At 42.0% G+C, this 20313-nt stretch overlaps 1 protein-coding gene across 1 annotated transcript in view; it reads right to left on the bottom strand.

Moving 5' to 3' along the window:
* Window positions 1-20313, bottom strand: part of KAT6A (lysine acetyltransferase 6A) — a 1549616-nt gene that overhangs the window by 1230147 nt on the left and 299156 nt on the right. Inside the window, exon 3 of the mRNA XM_069617664.1 lies at window positions 7401-7509. Coding sequence (XP_069473765.1) covers window positions 7401-7509 — 109 coding nt within the window. The remainder of the gene's footprint in view (window positions 1-7400; window positions 7510-20313) is intronic.

Raw genomic sequence — 20313 nt, 5'->3', positions numbered from 1 at the left:
TTTGGCATTTTCACTGGAAGCGCAAAAGCCAGCTGGAAAATAGCAAATGATCTTCCAAAAGGGCCAACAACGGATTCAGAGGCAGAAGGTCTACCTCCCCAACACAGGGCAAATTCTCACAAAAAAGAAAGCGCCGACAAATGTGAAAACTTTTCTTAGAAATTTGACACTACCTCAGAAACCGTCCATTTTCAAACGACCTGCTTCCGATGCAAACAGGGCCCTAAAGCCAGGCACAAAAAAGGCAACAATATCCAGTGACAAACTGAACACAAGGAAACCACCAAATAAACTATTGAGAATATCATCTGATGAAAAAAGTATATCATCCTCCGCCAGCGGTTCACCCATTGATCTGTGTGACCTATCAACTTACTCTCATAACGAAGATTCAAACGGAGAAGACAAATATGGAACTGATGTTAGCGAAGGAAAAGAAGAATCACAAACTACGGCAAACACAATAATCAGTGATTTAATACCTCCTAAAATAAGAGATGCCAATTACATAGCCCACACAAATCAATGCAAGACAGCCATCCAATTGCAATCACCAAAGCTAGAGACGAAACTAAATCCAAAAATGACAGCAAATCAGCGTAAACAGCGTGTTCATTACATCTCTAAGACTCACAGTAACAAAAAGAGAGATTGTCACTAAAATTTCGAAATTACGTCTCCAAAACATTCACACTGATGAGCATGACGTAAATTTGAAACGCACAAATGTGTTCCGTCTCTAAGAACGATACACTCTGAGGATAGTAGAATATCCCACTGAAACGGCAACGGACCAAGTGCTCTTGCACATTGCATCGACGGCTGTGCGAAACACAATCTTGCAAGTCACTGATGAACTGCTAGCTTTTGGATTTGATCTAATGCTCGAACCAACTGAAGAAGGAACAGAAGTAGGCCAAGAAAATGCAACATCGACAATTGAGGCAAAGATTACTGCACTACGTATATCACTGGCCAGCCCACAATTTATGCAAAGACAAAAATATGCAACGGGCGAAAGACATAGCACTGGAATAATAAAGGAAAGCAACCAAGGTAACCATTGTTCACTATGATTGGACGTCAAGGAGGACACTTGTGTAATCTTATCCTGGAACACTCAAGGTTTTACACATTTGTTCAACGATTTTGACATGTCCCTAGTCAACATCTTTGGCACCTGTTTGCAAGAAACATGGCTGCGTGAAAGGCCATCACAAGATGGTTACAGTGCCTTTTTAAATCCGGCCGAAAAAAACCAAAAAGGTAGTCCATATTCAGGATTACTAGCCTTGATCAAAATAAATAATTAGTGGTCACTGGTAGAATCTTACAATCCAAACCCATTTGTGAAAGGCACAATCATACAATCCAAAACAGTGACAAAAGGAAACTGCAAATACATCCTAATAATAAATGGTTACTGGAATCAGTTGAAGATCTCCACGAAGAAATTTGTAAATGCAATTACTCAGTTAATGGACACTGCAATCTTGGCAAACAACAATGTGTCAATCATATGCTGTGGATACTTTAATTGTTCTTGGTTTGAACTCAATGAAGCAACACAAACTAACAAGAACATTTCAGAAAACAAAGTTAGTTCCAGAGCACAATCTTGGCAAACAGCCATGACAAATAGAAACCGCCAAATGCTAAATAGCAATGTAAAAGGTGATCAACCACCAATAGCTACCTGGAAAAGCATGCAAAACCAAAAAAACAAAATATTAGATTACATCTGCCCGTCCCGATCTGGGATTGATAGTGCTTGACATGAGAGTCATTACGATGAAAAACAGCGATCATGAATTATTATGTCTTTGCTGGTCGATGGATTAGGAGTAGTGCCCCCCCAATTGACAAAGACCTGGTCACTGTAAATACAGGTGGTAACAGACTAAGAATAAATAAATATGTTCAGTAACATCCTGCAAAGAGCAAAAAATCTCCTAAGATATGATTTGAGACAAATAAAAAAAATCTTTCCACAGATGATGCAGCAATTGCAATTAAAGGCCAACGACAACAATACAGACATTGGGTCAAATCACAAGCCATCATAATCGATCAAAATCGTGCAGAATTGATGATGGAATTAATAATAAAGAAAAACGCGAGAGACATCTGGCCAATTCTCAACGCTGGGCACTCTAAATGCTGGCTCACGATCATCAATGAACTGACAGGCAGTGTCTGCGAAAATTACTTCTCAGTAGTCTATAAAAAAAACAGACATGGGACCACCAGTGACATGTAGTTGCTCAAAAACTCCTTGGGATCTTAAAATTGCAGCAGATGATAACCAACTAGCAATTAGACACCTGAACAATTAACGAGCACCAGGGCCTGACTCGATTACTAATTTAATGCTAAAAGAACATTCAGCAGAATGGACCCTGTTCACCGAGGCCTTATTCAGCAGATTGTCGATTCTGAAACAGATTCCCGAATCGTGGCTAACGGCCACTGTGGTGTCGATATACAAGAAGGGCAGTCGGGATGATCCGGCAAACTATCGACCGATTGCCCTTCTTGACACGATGGGAAAAATCTTTGGTTCCTTCTTGAGGCGGAAGCTTGCTGACTGGGCACAGTCGAAAATGATTGACGACATTCAACAAACTGGCTTCATGACTGATGTTGGAGTAGATGTAAATCTTGTGATCCTGAACCTACTAAAACTGGAAACTCTAAAGGCAGGGCACAAACAATGTTTGGCCTTTATTGACATGAAACAGGCTTTTGACGGTATTAACCGTGGCAAACTCTGGCAGAAATTAAACTAGCGATGCACACCTGCACTACTAGAGCCTGTAATAGCTCTACATACAAACACTTCTATACGTGTCCAATTAAATACCAATGGCGATCTGACTAACATCATAAGAACTAACAAGGGCGTGAAGCAGGGGTGTCTGTTAGCCTCTGAACTATTCAAATTGTTTATATCAGACCTACCAGTTCACTTGGCTCAGACTAAGTGCTTTCCATCAAAAATAAACAACGTCCCTATATCATATATTGCGTACGCCGATGACTTGGTATTGATAGATTGTACACAGATTGGCCTACAACGCCTACTGACAAAGTTATATGAATATCTCCAAGTAAATGAATTGGAAATAAATACAACAAAAACCAAGATAATGACAATTGGTCCACAAGGAAACAAGAAGGATAAATCATTTCGATGGACCATTACAGGCGACGCCCTGAGCAAAGTATCCTCAATAAGATACTTGGGAATTCAATACAACAATTCAATCTGTGAGGGCCCATGGATCCTGGACTTAAAAAACCGGATGACAAGGCTCAGCCTCCAAGGAGCAAAAATATACAGGGACTTTGGAAAATTTAAATCAGCACCTGTGCTATCTTTCTATTCGCAAAAAAATGGTCCCGGCAATTACATTCGGTGCTGAAGCAGGTTGGAATATTTCAGAGAATAATAGGAACTTGTTAGAAGGTCACTTTTGGTGACATGTGTTGAGGATGCCTCGATATATCTAAATGACAGCTATGAGATAGAGCGATCTTTGAATTCAATGCACTCAAAGGTCATGTGGAAATCACTTGCCACAAAGCGAAAAATGTGCCTTAGTTCCACAATGCCAGCATACAAGATCTTTAACTCTGGTAACGGCCAGCAGATGGACCTACTGAAAATATGGCCATTAAAGCTAGAAGAAATACTAAGTGCAGCAGACATAAAAGAATCTGACCTCCAAGAGCAACCACAAGTTGCAAAAACAAGTTTGGACAATGGAGCTGGATAATTATCTTGGAAAAACGAGCTAAACTAAAGTAGGCTCTCAACCCAGAACCTAGTGGAAACAAGTTAAATGTTCCACCAAAATACATGCTACACTGGCCGTCTAGGCACCATCATGAACAATTCTTGTGATTCAGATTGAATGCATTAAAAACAAAGGAAATGCTTTGGTTAAGGGCCGGCAAAGTAACAATCAATGCTGTTTTTGCAAATTGGAGATCGACTCTTCAAAACAACTCAATTGCCTGCACTGAAACTAACATCCAACGAGCAATCTCTCTCGGGAGATCTACCCCAGCAAATGACAATATGGAAGAGTGGTGGCAATACGTCATAGCAGGACAAAACGTAAAATGAGTTTGTGCCATTGTGGATTAGTTGGACATGATCCTTGGGAACTGATGGCATGAACGTGGTGATGGACAATAACTAACGATGTTATATAACAATAGATGATAGTTGTAATAGAAGTTTAATGTTTGTATTTAAACTGAAGTTTTACAAGAAAAAAAAAAGAAAAAAAAAAACATTTACCCTGTTGTCTCACAGGGTTTTACTAGTCATATCGTGTTACTTTACAAGATGCATCAAATGTACATAAAAGTCATTTATACAGACTTGTTTGTATACATTATGATTCTTCTCAATGTGAATATGGTGCAACAACATACACTTCTATTGCAATAAATTGCAGAGAAAATAAGCAGATGCAGTGGTGCATTTGTGGTAAACTGAAATGCCACAATTAGAAGTGTTGAGTCAGAAGTTGGATAAAAAATGGGCAGTGCGTAATTAGTTGAAAACCAAAAAGGTGAACTGCATTGCCATGAGCTTCGAAACTAGGGCTTTTTAAAAGGCAACACTAATAAGCATGGAGTTGCAATTCTTTAATTTATTTAAAAACACAAAAAGAAAAGGATAGAGCAAGAAAAAACCGCGAAGGGACAAGCATTAGAGCCATATAACCTCCAGGTACCAATAGACAAGCAACTGTGTCATGACACAATAATCTAACCTTGTTCAAGGATCACTTTGTGTTGGCTATTAGTAACTCTTCTTGCAAGGATGTCGCCTGATGCACAGTGACTATCAACCCCAGCATATCTTTACCTACCAACCCAAAAATATACTCATCAATTCAGGGTCATAGTTTATTCAAGAACAAGAATTATTTGCTTTGTGTATTTGCATACCTAGCAAGGAACTCTTTGAAATCCTTAATAAGTACTGGGATTAACTCACAATGGCTGAAACGTTTGAGGACTACATCAGTACTAAACCCAATATTGTATACCGCAGAGCTCCAAACATACCGAATCGACTATGTCCCATCTATATGGCGGCACAAAAAATGAGGGTAACTGGTTAAGAGACAGCAAGACAAAGATTTTTTTTTTTTTTAAAATGTGGCTTTTGTAGAATGTGCCCACATGCTTTACACAATATGTATATTGCTCAAAGTTACTGGTTTGCAAGAAATTGACTTTTTAATAACTGCACAACTAATTGTGGCATTTCAGGTTTACAAAAAATGAACCACTGCATCTGCTTATTTTAGCTATGATTTATTGCAATCGAATTGTATGTTGCACCATTGTCACACTGAGAAGAACCATATTCTGACACAATGTATAAAAATAAGAAGTCTATATAAATGACTATTATGTACATTTGGTAAATCTTGTGAAGTAACATGACATATGACAAATGGAACCCTGTGAGACAACAGGGTACATTCATATTGATCACCAATATACTATTTGAATCAAGGAGCATGCGCACAGGAACACTCAGTTTCCACTGTTATATGGGAGGTCCGGTGGTAAAACTGTGATCCTAATATAAGGTTTTATTCAATGAATCTTTGACAGTCATCACATCACTGGGGGCTAACACATTCAACTTTCATGGTCCTGTTCCCACCTCTAAGGTGTGAAACCAGGTTTGATTCCTAACACTTTTTATTAATAGCTCATATCTGGTTTTGGCAACTATAGACCTCGCTCTCAGAGGTAGGCTTTAGTCATGACCATCAACACCTGCATCCCACTTCGCCTCTTGTGGAAATATGTCTGGCTAGTGGATTCTGTATGTGTGGTGAAAGGGGGAAATCCTGTTTGGACACCCCCGGGATAAAGCGGGTTGTACCAACTACAATAAAAAGACTGCCACCAATTAGTGAAGCCCACGCAGTCCACTGTACGAGAGGTCTAGCACTGGGAAACAGGGTACTACCATGGCAACTTTACCGTAAGGGACTCATGGTTGCTCAATAAGCAAAATCAGTATTTATGTCAGTGATGGGGGTTAAGCAGGGAAATCTCAGGAGACCCAGGTCAAGGAAAAACTACAATACTCATGACTTCATGCCAAAAAGTGGGCTGTAACCCTAAGTGTCACACTCCCACTTTATGGACTGGCAAGATAAATCCTGTGTAAATTCCTCTTCTACAATGCCAGGCACTGTTCCATAGAAACGTCATGTTAATCCTGTTGTATCAATCATTTCTCCAAAGTAAGAACGTAGGAAGCACTTTTCTGTTAGAGCAGCCTAGAGTTTTCATTATGTATAGAGATTATTCCTAAGAAATGCCTCCTTGTCTGATCTTGCCCCACCTTAACATCCCTCACCCATTACCATTATAGCACCATGCCTACTTCTTGTATATTAAAAACACACTACCACTGCATCCCAATATATTCTCCATTATATTCTCCATTATATGTCTGTACTGTCCATGGTATATGTCCTGACTCACCCAATCCAACCATTTCATTCAAACTATTGTGAATGTAGGACACTGGAAAACAGGATTGTCCTGATTTATGTATGCAAATGTATACATTTTTCTTTATGAGGCACACTGTTGAACATAAACATTGAAAAAAACACAAATTGATCTCCCACATTGTTGACTACAATAGTGAAAAATCTTGGCACTCAACGCGGATCATGGAATTGCAAGTGCCTTATTTTCTTCTTCAAGCTCCAGAAATTGAAAGGCTCATTGCTACCCACCTTCCCTGGTTGACATTTGGTAATAAATGTCAGTTTCTGAAAGAAGGCACAACACTGCTATGCTTCTTATATAACGCTACCTCTATCTGCACTCCACTCACTGACTGCCTATTTGGACAAAAAATGTAAACTTAAAACGTTGGACCAATCTTTAGCAAAAGGTCCTTTTCCTGTGCATCATGCAAACATTCAAAATGGAATCTCTGATCGGCAAATAACATTGGATCCACATACAAAAACATATCAATGGAAATTGCGTGTTTTGTTTGTTGTATCCTGATCTAAACCCTGAAATTGACAGTCTTCCTCTATTCAAAAGCTGGCTAATCCTCAAGTCAAGCCAAGGGTACAGACTTATCCATGTCCTTCAGCAACAAACACCCCACACCAGTTTCCTAGGTACAGATACGTTCCACTATTCTTTAGAACCAAAGACTAACACACATGCACCATGAAGTAGTGGGCGGTATAAATCCCAGTAACATAACGTAACATTATAACATAGAATGCCGCTATATTGCTTTCCAGCATCACACAATGCACCCAGAGTACAAATATGTACACAACATAATTTATCATCACCAGCTAATGAATTCACATACATACCACTGTTACCACAATCGGCGCACGATATCAGCTCCTCAGCCTTCTTTTCCCGATTCTGTTCCTTTGTTCCAAGACAAAAACTGCAGATTGGAATTGGTTCTGCCACCGGCTGTTAATAAGGAGATAAAGAAAAACAATTTCAGGTTCTGTTTCTTTTTCAGCCCTCTGGCAAAGTTGTATAGGGAATAACTTAACATGGCCGGAAGTGTGTACAGTTAGCCAAGTGAGAATTGACTCCTGATGAGCAAGACATTGTATTCTGTGTGTATGTGGAGTAGTAAGTTTGCAAGTGACGTTATGCCTTGCTAGTAGCCAGCTACTTTAAATGTTTAGTTGGGTTTACCATTGTGTGTCAAGTCTAATCCTGATGAACCATAACCTATCCATAGTAAAGCCTACTGTCTGGAGGTTTGATCATTCTCCAACTTTGCATGCACTAATGTGCCACAAGGCATTACGCGCTAGAGACAGTGCTGTAATCTGTTTTGTCTGTCTATAGAATCCAAATGAAATCTTCAGCTTGAATTGAATTGAAATTTTATTTCTATCATGCTCATACACAAGTATCCAAGGTTCGCCACCAAGGTTCAGGATGACTGGTCCCTCCCGATACCCGTGCCTGAATTCGCCTACAACAATTCCGACCATTCGGCACTTAAGACCAGCCCCTTTTATTGCAGTCAAGGTTTCCATCCATCGGTCCTGCCTTCTGTTCTTCCTCAACCTACACCAGTACCTACACTTGACTCCTGGATCGAAACCCTTGTCAATATACATAAGGAGGCCAAGGAATTCTTGGAGAAGGCCAGAAAACAGACCAAGAAATATGCAGATTCCAAAAGAAGACCAGGCCCTTCTTATGCAATCGGTGACCAGGTCTGGTTGTCCTCAAAATTACTACCCCAACATCTACGGCCGAGTAAATTGGCCCCTCGATACTATGGACCATTTCCCATCAAAGAAGTTATAAATCCTGTTTCTTATCAGATCAAATTGCCAGACTCCTGGAAGAAAATACACCCAGTCTTTCACACATCTTTGCTGAAACCCTACTATCCATCCTCCTGGAAACCCTGCAAACTTCCTCCCACACTGGTCGACAACCAATTGGAATACGAGGTGTCCCGGATTTGTGATTCCAGGTATAGAAGGGGCCAGCATCAATATCTGGTTGAATGGAAAGGATATCCCCCTAGTGAAAGAACCTGGGAGCCTATGTCAAACATCAAGGCCCCTCAACTGCTCAGAAGATTTCATCTCATTCACCCGGGCAAACCTGGAGGGAAAGGTCTTCGGAGGAGGCATGCTGTCATGAATCACAGAGTGCGCCCCTTTTGGGCTTCTTGGTCCCTGTCACAGCAGGCTTGCACTCATTCATACTCCCAAAATGGCCGTCCAGCGTAAACCCTTCTCGCTCCATGCGCTGGACATAGCCTTTTCTACTAATAGACCACGCCTTCCGCAGCTCCGCGCGTCTCAATGCTAGTGCGAAATAGTGCCCAGACGTGTGCTCCGTAGCTCGCGGTTATTCTCCTTTTTCCAATCCCGCTATTCCTTCCTAGTCCTCCCCCTTCTACTTACCCCCTGGATTCCTGGCTAGCGTGCTTCCACTGCCTCCTGGATTCAGCGTCCCGGAAACTCAACGCATTCTGGATTCGGAAGAGAATCGGGCAGCCTTCTTCAAGACCCGGTCCATCCGCAAGAAGGCATCGACCAAGGACACCAGTAAAGAACGGACTCAGGTGAGAAGGGGGGGGCTGAACTCCTTGACAGCCGCCCCCTCCCAGCCCCCACACAATGTCTGCTGACTTGAATTTGGTTGGGGTCTAAAGTACATCCCACATGGAGTCTCTTTAGACACCTTATATGCGTTCTCTTTCTCTCCAGAGCCCCCATCCACTCAGTGGGGCTTGTTCATCTGTTTGCAGATCCACACCCAGATTTGGAGAACCAAGTCTTTTTATATTGATAGATAATAAGGGAAGTTCATTATTTTGTTGCATCTTCCCCCCCCCCCCCACCCCCACTGTTTTTGATTACTCCAATGATTTCCTACTGAGATCGCTCATTACAGTGATAGTGGAATTCAGTACTGCTTCTTCATCTGGCACGATTGCCAGCGATCCCTTGGGAAGTGTTCTTAGAAATGCATTTGTCTCTGATTTTTTAAATTTCCGAGTTTTTTGTTTGTTTTTTTTTGTTCTTAAGTATTGTCATTTCTTTGAGTCTTCTCTTTCTTCGCACTTCTCACCACATTTCTCTTACTGCCAGGTGTTGCAGCTTTCACCTTTATAACATCCATAAAATTCGACCCTTCCTAACCTTTCACGGAACTAAACTCTTAATCACCTCCCTCATCTTCTCCAGACTTTTCTACTGCTCCACTCTTCTTTGGACTCCCCTCCACTCACCTCTTCGCCCTCAAATCTGCCTACCACTCTACCATCCGCTCCCTCTGCCTTCTCTAACCTCATGACCCCATCTCCTCTTCTCTCACCCCACTAGGCTGGCTCTCACTTCACTCCCAGCTCAAATTCAAGTTCCTCTGTCTAGTCTACAAATCCCTCTATGGTCTTGCCCCTCCCTACCTATCCTCCCTTCTCACTTTCTATACACCTCCTCGTTCACTACGCTCTGCTTACCTTTTCCTATTCTCTCCTCCTCCACCCTGTGCCCCTTCCCGCTTCCGCTCTTTCCAATTACTCGCTCCTTTCCACTGGAACCGCCTCCTCCTCTACATCCTACCCTTCTTTCTGTACTTCTCAAATCTTATCCTTCCATTCACCTCCCCAACACCTTTTTGCTTCCTCTCTTTCTTCTGTTTCTACCACTACACACACCTACTCCCTCGCTGACTTTCGGCCCTCTCCACTCACGCTTAACCTCATCAATAATATAAATTGTTCCTTGTACTGTTTTCTGGTTTGGATTCAATTGTTATGTAATGCTTGTTGTATTTTGCTTGTTCCTCTTGTAAAGCACTTTGGTGTAAAGCGCTATATAAAATGTAATAAATGCTACCCGACTGACCTACATGCCCAACAACTGACAAGAAAACGTAGGGACCGTGTATACTCTAAGAAATTGGTATCAGACTCTTGTAAAAGAGCTAGATTCACCCCTCGAGAGGTTCTTTTTCAAGCAATAGTTAAGACCTCACATGACAAAATGGTTTGCGCCCTCACCTACAGTCGGGACACCTTTCTGGTGAAAAAAAAAATATCAAAAAGTACTGGCCTCTCGTCCTACTGAAATTACCAAACGAACCACTTCCCATTTTTGCCTTCAAAAGGCAGCAGAATCTTATAGACCAACTGGTACATGCCACATCAAAAAAGAGCAACAGATCAATAACTAGCAGTTGGGATCTTCGATCATTGACAGGCCATTTTCCTTGGGGATCATGTTCTGTTTGTAAATTCGTGAATAAAATAAAATCCTTTATAATTGATGGACAAAACTGGACCCTTAGACAATACACTAATTGTAAAACACCTTGGGCAATATATTGTATCCAATGCCCTTGTGGCTTGAAATACATAGGAAAAAACAACCCGCCGGTCCATATTAGGATCACGGAGCACTGATCATGTATCAGGCGCAAAACTATTACATCACTGCTAGTGAGCCATTATCTGGAATATGGCCACTCTACTGAGGCTATGCTGTGGCGGGTGTTGGACGTGATCAAAGACATTCCGAATCCCCAATCCACGCTAGCAAACAAAGAAGCCTGCTGGATTTTTCTACTTAACACAATAGAACATGGTTTGAATTAGGCACTTCTTATTTGGGAGTAGCTACCCCCTTGTATCTACGGGATTAGTAGTAGCCCGAATTTCATCTCATCTTTATTAATTCACACATTATCACTTTGTTTACCCTATAGTGGGTTTTGACTACCACTGTAGTCCGCTTTCTTTATCTATGAATAGGGCTTCTGACCGCAGAGTTACAGCACGCCAGGTCTTAATTACGTTTTAGCATCCAACGCTTGACACAGCCCCCACTTTTGCCACAGTATATAGCAGTAGCACTATTGGTCGCTTTTACGTGGCATGCTATGCGCGGCATGGGTCTTCATTTTGGCTGAACCTGCATCATGGAGACTGCAGCCTACAGAGAGTCAGGTGAGCAAACCGGCATCCCGTCTCAGCAGCTTTCACTTTGCCCGATTCTGACGAGTCACTGCCCTTATAACTCGCATCGCATATGTTGTCATAACCCGTGTCGCACCTTTATTTTCATTTTAGATGGTCACGGCACATTCATGTGCACTTTACAGCCATCAGTAACTTTTCATGGCATTTAGCCAAATATACGGAGGACACGCGTGGCATCACTTTACCCCTTACGGGCGCGACTAAGATGACCATTCTAGGTTATATTCCCCCACCCGGGTGAAGTGGTCAGACGTCAATTCCTGTCATTTTCCATTCATGCGGCCAATGTCGGTTAATTACACTGTGCTTTTTGCACAACTTTTGTTTCAGCGCTGCAATACCCATTGCTTCATTTGTTTACCTGATTGCGCATCTGCCTAAAAGTGCTTTGACCATTTGGAATTTGGCACAGGGGATCATAGTGTTTTTCCTTTCCTCTTAATTGACTCTTAGAGGAACAGGTACATTTATTGGGGAATTCATAATTTCGCCTGGAAACTCCTGGGTTTGCATCTTAATTTGGCTTTTCCCCATGTTTCTCTTTAGCGCCCTCACTGGTACTCCAATCCTTACCATTTGGGCCTTTCAAAGTGAATGTAGGACCCTGTCCACTCCTCAAGCATCATGGGTACAGTCATGGGTGTAGTTTCTCATCAGTTAAGAAATAGGCAAGATATCTTCTGCTTTGGATTTAGCAGGCAACGGGTTATATATATTTTATTTCTGTGCTACTCAACATTGGGATTTCTCTTTAAAATTAAGGAACACAGACTTTCAGTTTAGAATTCACAATTTTTGGGTTCTCGGTGTTCGACTTTCTTAGTCACATCCTTTGGTGATGGCCCTTTGGTGGCGATTTCGGTGCACCGAACAGGTTCCAACGGTAGTTCACTCCGGTATCTTCGGCCTCCCTTCACATGTTAGTAATACATATGGTGTTCTGACATGGTACAGTTGTTCAATTGGGCCTCTGGATAGTTTGACCATTGGCTGTTTCATCCAATATTCCATTGTTATAGGGGCCGAGCAGAGACAGTTCGTCCTGATGGAGGTGGTTGTCTACTACATAGTCCTCTGAAACACGCCCAGCCGGCTGTTCACATAGATGCCCACCTTTTGATATACCTGTGTCATGACAATAGTGCTTGGTGCATTATGCTAATGTTCATTAGTTTATCCATGTTACTGTAACAGCAGGTGGCGTAGACGATTTTCCAATTCGGTCCTAATTAACAGCCTCTCCCCGGCATTTTGCTGGCAACACAATTCAAAATAATTCAAAGTTGACAGATTTTCGGTCTTTGGAGAAAACCTATGTTTACTTACGCATTTGTATTGATGTTAGTCAGAGCAAGCTAGTAATGGTGCAAAAGTCATTGCATCGCAATTGCCATTCAGGTATGCAGTTCACAATTTTTGCACTCAAACTTATTTATGTTTCAAATTTTCAACATTTTACCTTCTGCCCCAATATGTATTACTTTTCTTTTTTGCATTTTTCTTATTTGTAATATACATTTGTTTATACTGTATTACTCCTTTGACTCAAATTTGTCTTGTAACTATTGTTTGTGTTTAGTCCAGCCACAAATGTTTAAACATTCACTCAATTTTTGACCTTTTTAAAATAAAACAATTTGTAACTTAAACAATTTACTGAGGTTTTCACTGGTGGATCAATTTAGTACACAATTTATTTGTTAAATCATGCACTTATATTCATACCATATAGATGATGAATCTGATGATTAAGTTCAGGTGCATTCTTAAATGCTGAATAAATATGCTGAATAAATTCTAAAATCAAACTTTACTTTTCTACACAGGAACACCATTTGTAGTTCATGTTTCACTACTCCTCTCAGTTTGCGTGGTATAGGGAACCCCTTCTGTTAGGCAATGATGCCTTTTTTTACTTCTCTGAAGGGACTGGTGTTGCCGTCTTCACAAATACCTTCAAGATTTCCAGTCGAAAATTTTCTAAATCGGTTTTAGAAGCTGTTTTTTATTTTTAAGAACGCTTACCCGTTTTCACTTAGGCGAGGAATCTGAAGAGATGAATGAAGACCAATGCTGTCTCTTTCTGGATTTCCTCCAGGAGGATAAAGAGTGACAAAACCTCGACCTTTGACCGCAAGGTCGAAGCGGACTTGGGGGAAAGCCTGCCTGGGATGAGATTCCTCTTTTTTAAGGCCTTCACTGTCACAGATTGACAGAAGCCACATCGACTTTGTGGCCCATTCCCAAACACCAAAGACATACACACTGCGGATCAATTTTCAACATCTTGGTGCCGCAATCAGTACATCTTTTAAATCACGTTTTCGTGGTAGACATCGAGTAATTCAAAGTGCGTAGTTAGATAGATCGCTGAAGCAAGTGAACTGTTTCGAGCAGCTGTGTGGAAACACAGAACTGAGGTAACAGGCGCGGTGTGCACCATTTCTACGGGCACCAACGTCATACGCGATGAAGGTCTGAGGCAGTCGAGGGACACGAGTTCGGCGACGACAATGCACGGTGCCCTCTGTTGTGAAATGTTCCGAGCTGCAAGCAGGATATCGGAGTATATCAAAGATGAGGAATACGTGGGCCGACACAATCCATTTGAACATACCATTACTTTTGTTTACTGATGTTGTTTTCATTTCTCTGACGCCTAGCGGGCTGGGCAAGCAGGTCAACACATTCCACGAAGAATGCAAGGATAGTGGTTGTTGATAAATTACAAAAAAACAAAATCTATGGCATTTCATACAACACAATCTAGGAGTTCACCAAGACTTGGCATCATGAGCACCCCATTAAGCAAGCTGAGAGTTGATTAGTTAGGCATTAGGTTTACTAGCATGGATAGCTGGATTAGTTAGTTTGACAAGGCCCTGCTTAAGTTACAGCAGCAGAGCAATACAATATTGAACTTCACCAAAAACCATGCAATGGTGCTTTTTCTCCCGTACTTCAGCTCTTTATTTTGTAGACAAGAGCCTCGGCCACCTTTGGAGCACCACTAGGAAGGATATAATCGAAAATAAATGTTTGAAAAAAAGGCCTTTGTTTATGACCTTTTCTCCCGAATACCACGCTACGCCTTGAATTAAATCAGAGACAAATCTCTGATGTAATTGCTATTAACCCTATCTGCTTTGGCTATGGAATTCGCCTCATTTGGGCAAATATAGGGAGATGATGACAAGACCACCTGTCCCAAAATGGAGGGTCAGAGGTAAAATGTTGTAAATACGTCCGGTCCATGTTGGACTTACTGGATCGTAGTGATCTTTCGCCTAATCCCACCACGAACCATAGTTTAAAACAAATCCTCTCTCAAAGGTTTGACGCTGTTCTAAGGAATAGGGAAAGTATTGCTTGCTATGAATCCAACCAAGCATCTCAATAGTTCATAGTCAAAATGGACTTTGGTTATGAAAAGAACTTAGACAATTTCAGCCAGCTATCTCCAAACCCTATACATAAAATGTTGCCTGCGTACATTACCAATGAACCATCGACAGCTAATCTGGCACATGAGCAATACTGATTTATGTACGGTTTGTCCCAGATTAAGAGAGCCTATTTAGCACTTCCTCTTTATTTGCCCACTGTTTAAAGGATTGAGGGTGCTATATCTTAAGCCATTGCTATATGTTCTCAGTTCAACATCTCAAGGACGCCTTATTTTGCAAATCCATCGCTTTACTGTTTCCATTTATTTATATAGGGCATGGATCATTAGGACAAAATACCTTAGATATAATGTTCCCCGAGATGAATGTGTCTGGTATTTGTAAGCGTTTGAAAGGGAACAACACTAAATTAAGTTTCTATTGCCAACAGGCATCACCATTGAGGTCGTTAGTTCCCCTAAAATGTATTTACATAAATTTTAATAGGCATGCTCGAAGTGGTCTTAACACTGAGTGCGTTCTAATCTTTAAAAAGCATTTATGAATTTGTATAGCCACCATGGTCCTTTTATGTTTTATTGTTCATATACTAAACATAGATAATATGAAAGCGGGGAACTTAATTCCATATCGTCAGAGCTGGGAACCACCTTCAAGTCTACTCATAGTAAGCATTTATTCAAGCACATGCACCCTATAAAATGGCTCCTGAATATTTTGGAAGCCCTCGGAGACTATGTCATAGTTGTTAAGATCAGTGCTGGTAGTAATGCCCACAACTTTTGTATTTTTAAACAGCCATTATATTACCCTGAAAATTGAAGTATTGTGTATTTTAATATTATGTTGGTCTTATTAGGTGCCTCGATTATGTTGTTTCAGTGGATAAGAAAGGCAGGAGCAAGCCTCTGCAGTGCCTTTGTATAAGATGTTGAAGTAAATATTGCAGTTTTTTCAGATGAATTTTTTCCAATGGATATTCATGGTTTTATCTTTGTTTTTATGTACTTTTATGGCCATGGGCCGAAATAACATTTTACTAACAATCCCCAAAATAATACTTCCGCCAAAGAGCCTTTTAAACTCCAACTGTAAATCCGTTTCAGGCATATTTGTGGTGCATGATCAAGTTCACCCGACCATTTACCGACATGACTGTAGCTATTGCACTCTTAATTTGGTTATCAAAAATGATCTCTGGATATAATTTTCTATGGAGTGTGGTCATAATTGGTAGATCAGAAATGGCATATCACTTTTTACATAGTTTATTAAAATATTTCTTGAAGACTTCTCTCGGACTAGTTCTGTCATCAGACATGTCCCCCCCCCCACAAGAGATGTGACAGTATAGGTTGTGGCGGGTCAGAAAGAAGTCTGGCACGGTTTTTAGTGGTTTTTCATGAAATTATATAGATGATGCTTAACATACCCTATCGCTAAGGGGTTCACCCTACCTATCTAAAAAGGACCAAGGGTGCTCATCGGAAAGTCATAAAATAAAAATGTCCTCGGTAAAAACCTAACTCCACCTGACCCGAGCACTAAGATAAACAGCTTACACTCATCCAAGAGAAGACTCTTACTCTTGGGTTGGTGATTTCTTCAAAAGTCTCTGGATGAAATGTCTGTTTCAGCTGTCTACTCTCCTTATAACATTCAATAAAGCCTGGATAGCTCCTCTTTGAGCTCTTAATTCTTGGACTTCTGGGTTGTGTGCTTTAAGGATAAGGAGTCTTTGCATACTTTTGCACACTCTTGGTCTCTTGTTTTATAGTCTTCTCAATTCACCCTAGATTAGATTACGTGGGACTTGATCCCCTTGTATAAGGTCTCTTGAGGGGTCTTTCTTGAGCACATTCTCTTCTATTCTCGCACTCTCTTTATTATAGCACCATACGTCTTAAGAAACCACTTTGGGTTGTGTTTTCTCCAGTCTTCCTCTCTTGGCTTATGAGACCGTACCTCTTCCCTCCCAGGGTATTTGTCTACAGTCTCTCTCGGTTACCCTTTTGGGTTTACTTGGTATTCGCTCCACAAGCTCTCCACATTGCCAGTTAAACAGCTTTAGTCCTTGTGTCTCTTCCTTGGGACTAGGATGAGCTACACTTTTTATGCACGTTATTCCTCTCACAGATTTGCTGGTTATTGACTGGACACCTTTCGCAGTCGTAATTCAACAATTGTGTTCCTCTTGACTTGTCTTTGAGACTGGGATGAGTTGTACCCTTCTTGTTGTCCTTCCCCGGCTACCTCCCACTTTTCCCCCCCATGTTCCCTGGTACCTTCAAGTGAGAATGGAAACATTGCAGGGCTCAGCACTCGCTTGGGTAGTCTTCCCAGTACGTGGATTCCTCCCGCTCTGCTTTCGTCAAAGTCGCCTCAAGCTGCTGCCCTCTTCAGAAGCGGGCGATAGGGAGCTTTGCTCACTCCCAGCAGCGATTGTGTCTGCATAGTTGTACGGGCACTTTGCCCACCACGATTCGCTCGTGGTCACGCAGCCACCAGTTCCAGGACACCTGTTCTCACTCTGGCTGCGGTTTCCCCGGTCCCTTGTTTGCCTGTCTCCCAGTGTCTCATTTTGGCAATCCTCGCCCGTTCGAAAGTCGCAGGCTCCGCAGCTATTTTCAACTCGTCTCTGCCCCTTTTTGGCATGATCATGTCAGGGGCTTCCCTTGCATCCAATACTCTCTCCTTTCCTCTGCTCTCCTCGTCTCAGTTTAGTGCAAGACTTTTAAAGGGACATCATCTTTTACGTTCTCCGATGGTTTTGCTTCCGCACTGCCTACAGCCACATATAGGGATGCTGCATTATTCTTCCCAGTAGGTAGCCCCATATATGCTGATAGTGAGGCTGATCCAGGGAGCTCCTCACAGGAACGGGAGTCCCATAAGAGAGAATACCTCCCAGTGAAATCCCACTTGCCCAAACCCCTAGGGAGGGTCTTGCGGAGCGGGGAGAAGGGACGAATACCATAGATTCATCACAATGTGGGGTCTCGGGCGTCTAAAACCAGCATTGCCAAGTTCTTCTTAGCATAGGAGAACCCTGGTATTTTCAAAGTATAGTTGGAACTCTGTGAATGCTCAAGTAGGATACCGGAAAACTCTTAGTATTCTCCAGCCCCAGCTTCACAAGATTCTTATCTTAATGTATTGCAAGACAAGCTTTCATATTTTCCAATGGGCCAGCTTGGTAGATGACCAGCTTCAATGAGGCGCCATATACATTTATTCTCAGACACAGTAAGCCAATTGTGTGATTCAGTTCACCATAATTTACTGATGGAAAAGCTTTACTGAGTCCTGGCTGAATAGGCTATCAAGAGAGCCCCCATTGTTGAGCCACACATCCTTTTGTTAAATCAGAGAATGGCTCCATTTGACCGGTCCATCGCCACTTTTAGCATAAGACAATCATTATGCTTGAATTGCATCGCAGATTCATCATCATGAGTAACTACTTCCCTAGATGTACTTGCCAGTCTAAATTTCCTGTTCAGGGTCTGATATTTCCTCACAATCATAACCTTATACCTCATGGCAGTCAACTCTAGAAATCAATTGCAGCAATAGTCTTCCTCCACCACATCTTAAATCATGGCCAATATTAAATCTTTACCCAGCTCGTTTGAGAAGTCATGCACACCTGAAAATAATGTGGGTTCAGAACTACAAGAACTACAAGACTGCTCATTGTGGTGTCCTCCCACGCCTCTCCCCCTTGTTCCTTCTTCTGTTTAACATTTAAGTTAAATATTTCCATGATTGAGTTAGAGCTAGTATTTCATTGCTAGACCGATAATACGCAACTTAATGTGAAATGTACACAGGGGAAGACAATCTAAACTTTTCTTCAAGCATGACATCTATTAACCATTGAGTGGATTACAACTGGCTGTGTCTTAACGAGCAAAAAAACAGTCTCTCAGATACTCTAACTGGCCTGCCAAAGTAAAATCATCTCCACTTTCCTTTGTTGCCAGCAACACAGCGCCAAAGTGAGGCTGTTTATGCCTCGCTGTCTAGCAACTAGGCTGCATTTCAATCTGCAAGTTCCGCTGGCAGGCGGAAGCACCGACCAGTGAACAAGGCCAGAAAAAGGCCCGGTTTGCCACAGGTCACAACAGCATTCCCGGCCAACTCTCCTTACAGCCGCTGCTGCTCCTCAACCCACCTTTGGCCTCACACTATCCCAGCAAGCTGAACATTGTGACCCCGGACTCGACCCGCCCCAGCTGGCAAAACTTAAGTGAAAACTCCTGCGGTGCCCACTATTCCACTACCTGCCATCTCAGCATGCGCACAATCACGTCTGTCTCCATACTGTTCCATGTCTGCGCATTATGCATGGCTGCTGACAATATGCATGTAACGCTCGCTACTCACCCCCATCCTATCTACCTACCTACGTCCTCTAAAGCCGAGCATACTTGCCCATGTGCACCTACAGTGCTAATGGTCCTCAGCCCATGCCGATTGCCCTCAGTAACTGCGTTCAGCCCTATTGTGCCTCACATCTTACCTCATACTGGGAAACTGTATCTTGACCACAGTAACATGTTGACATCACTTCGCCTTATCACTACACCCTACTTTGAAAAATTGCATTTAGCCTACATAACCTTTTAAATGTGCCTCATACTGGCAAACTGCATCTAGATCTAAGTGCCTTATCATTGTGCCTCATAATAGCAAACTGTATTTAGCCCACAGTGCCTCATCACTACGCCCTATACTGGAAATTTAAATCCAGCAACTAGCCCACTCTGTCTGATCCTAGACACCTGAAACCAGCCCACAGTGCCCATCCTAGAAGCCATGTATCCTGTCCCAGCAAAAATTATTTTCTAAATGATAAATCTCTTAGATAAAACCAACACTCACCCCACGGCCAAATCGCATCATCGCAATTCGCCAGCCTCCGACATTACGACCACCACTATGACCTTCACCAGCTCAACTCACATACTCCTATCCATGGAAAAACCACTAACACCATCAGACCAGATCAGGCCTACCCACTTCCTACCACCCATTAATCCTACACAGCAGACAATGCAGACAATCAGCAAAAACATTCAACACATATCTGAGATATTATCACCAGCTGAATGATCCTCCGATTTGCAAGCAAGCCTAAACCCAACCAACCTTGCTCCACCAACTGGAGAAATCACAGACTAGGCTACAGACTTACCAACCTGGCGGCCTCGAAGCCGAAGCTATGCACCACCAACCACAACTCTAAACCCACTCAGGAACCAGCTAATATCTCACCCCTGCAAAAAAAAAAAAAAAAAAACACAACTAAAAGACTAAGGAAACCCACAAAATCAGCAG

This window comes from Ambystoma mexicanum, chromosome 10 (genome assembly GCF_040938575.1).
Source record: "Ambystoma mexicanum isolate Mex_15411 chromosome 10, UKY_AmexF1_1, whole genome shotgun sequence".
Lineage (NCBI taxonomy): Eukaryota > Metazoa > Chordata > Amphibia > Caudata > Ambystomatidae > Ambystoma > Ambystoma mexicanum.
This window is presented reverse-complemented; position numbering and strand designations above follow the sequence as displayed.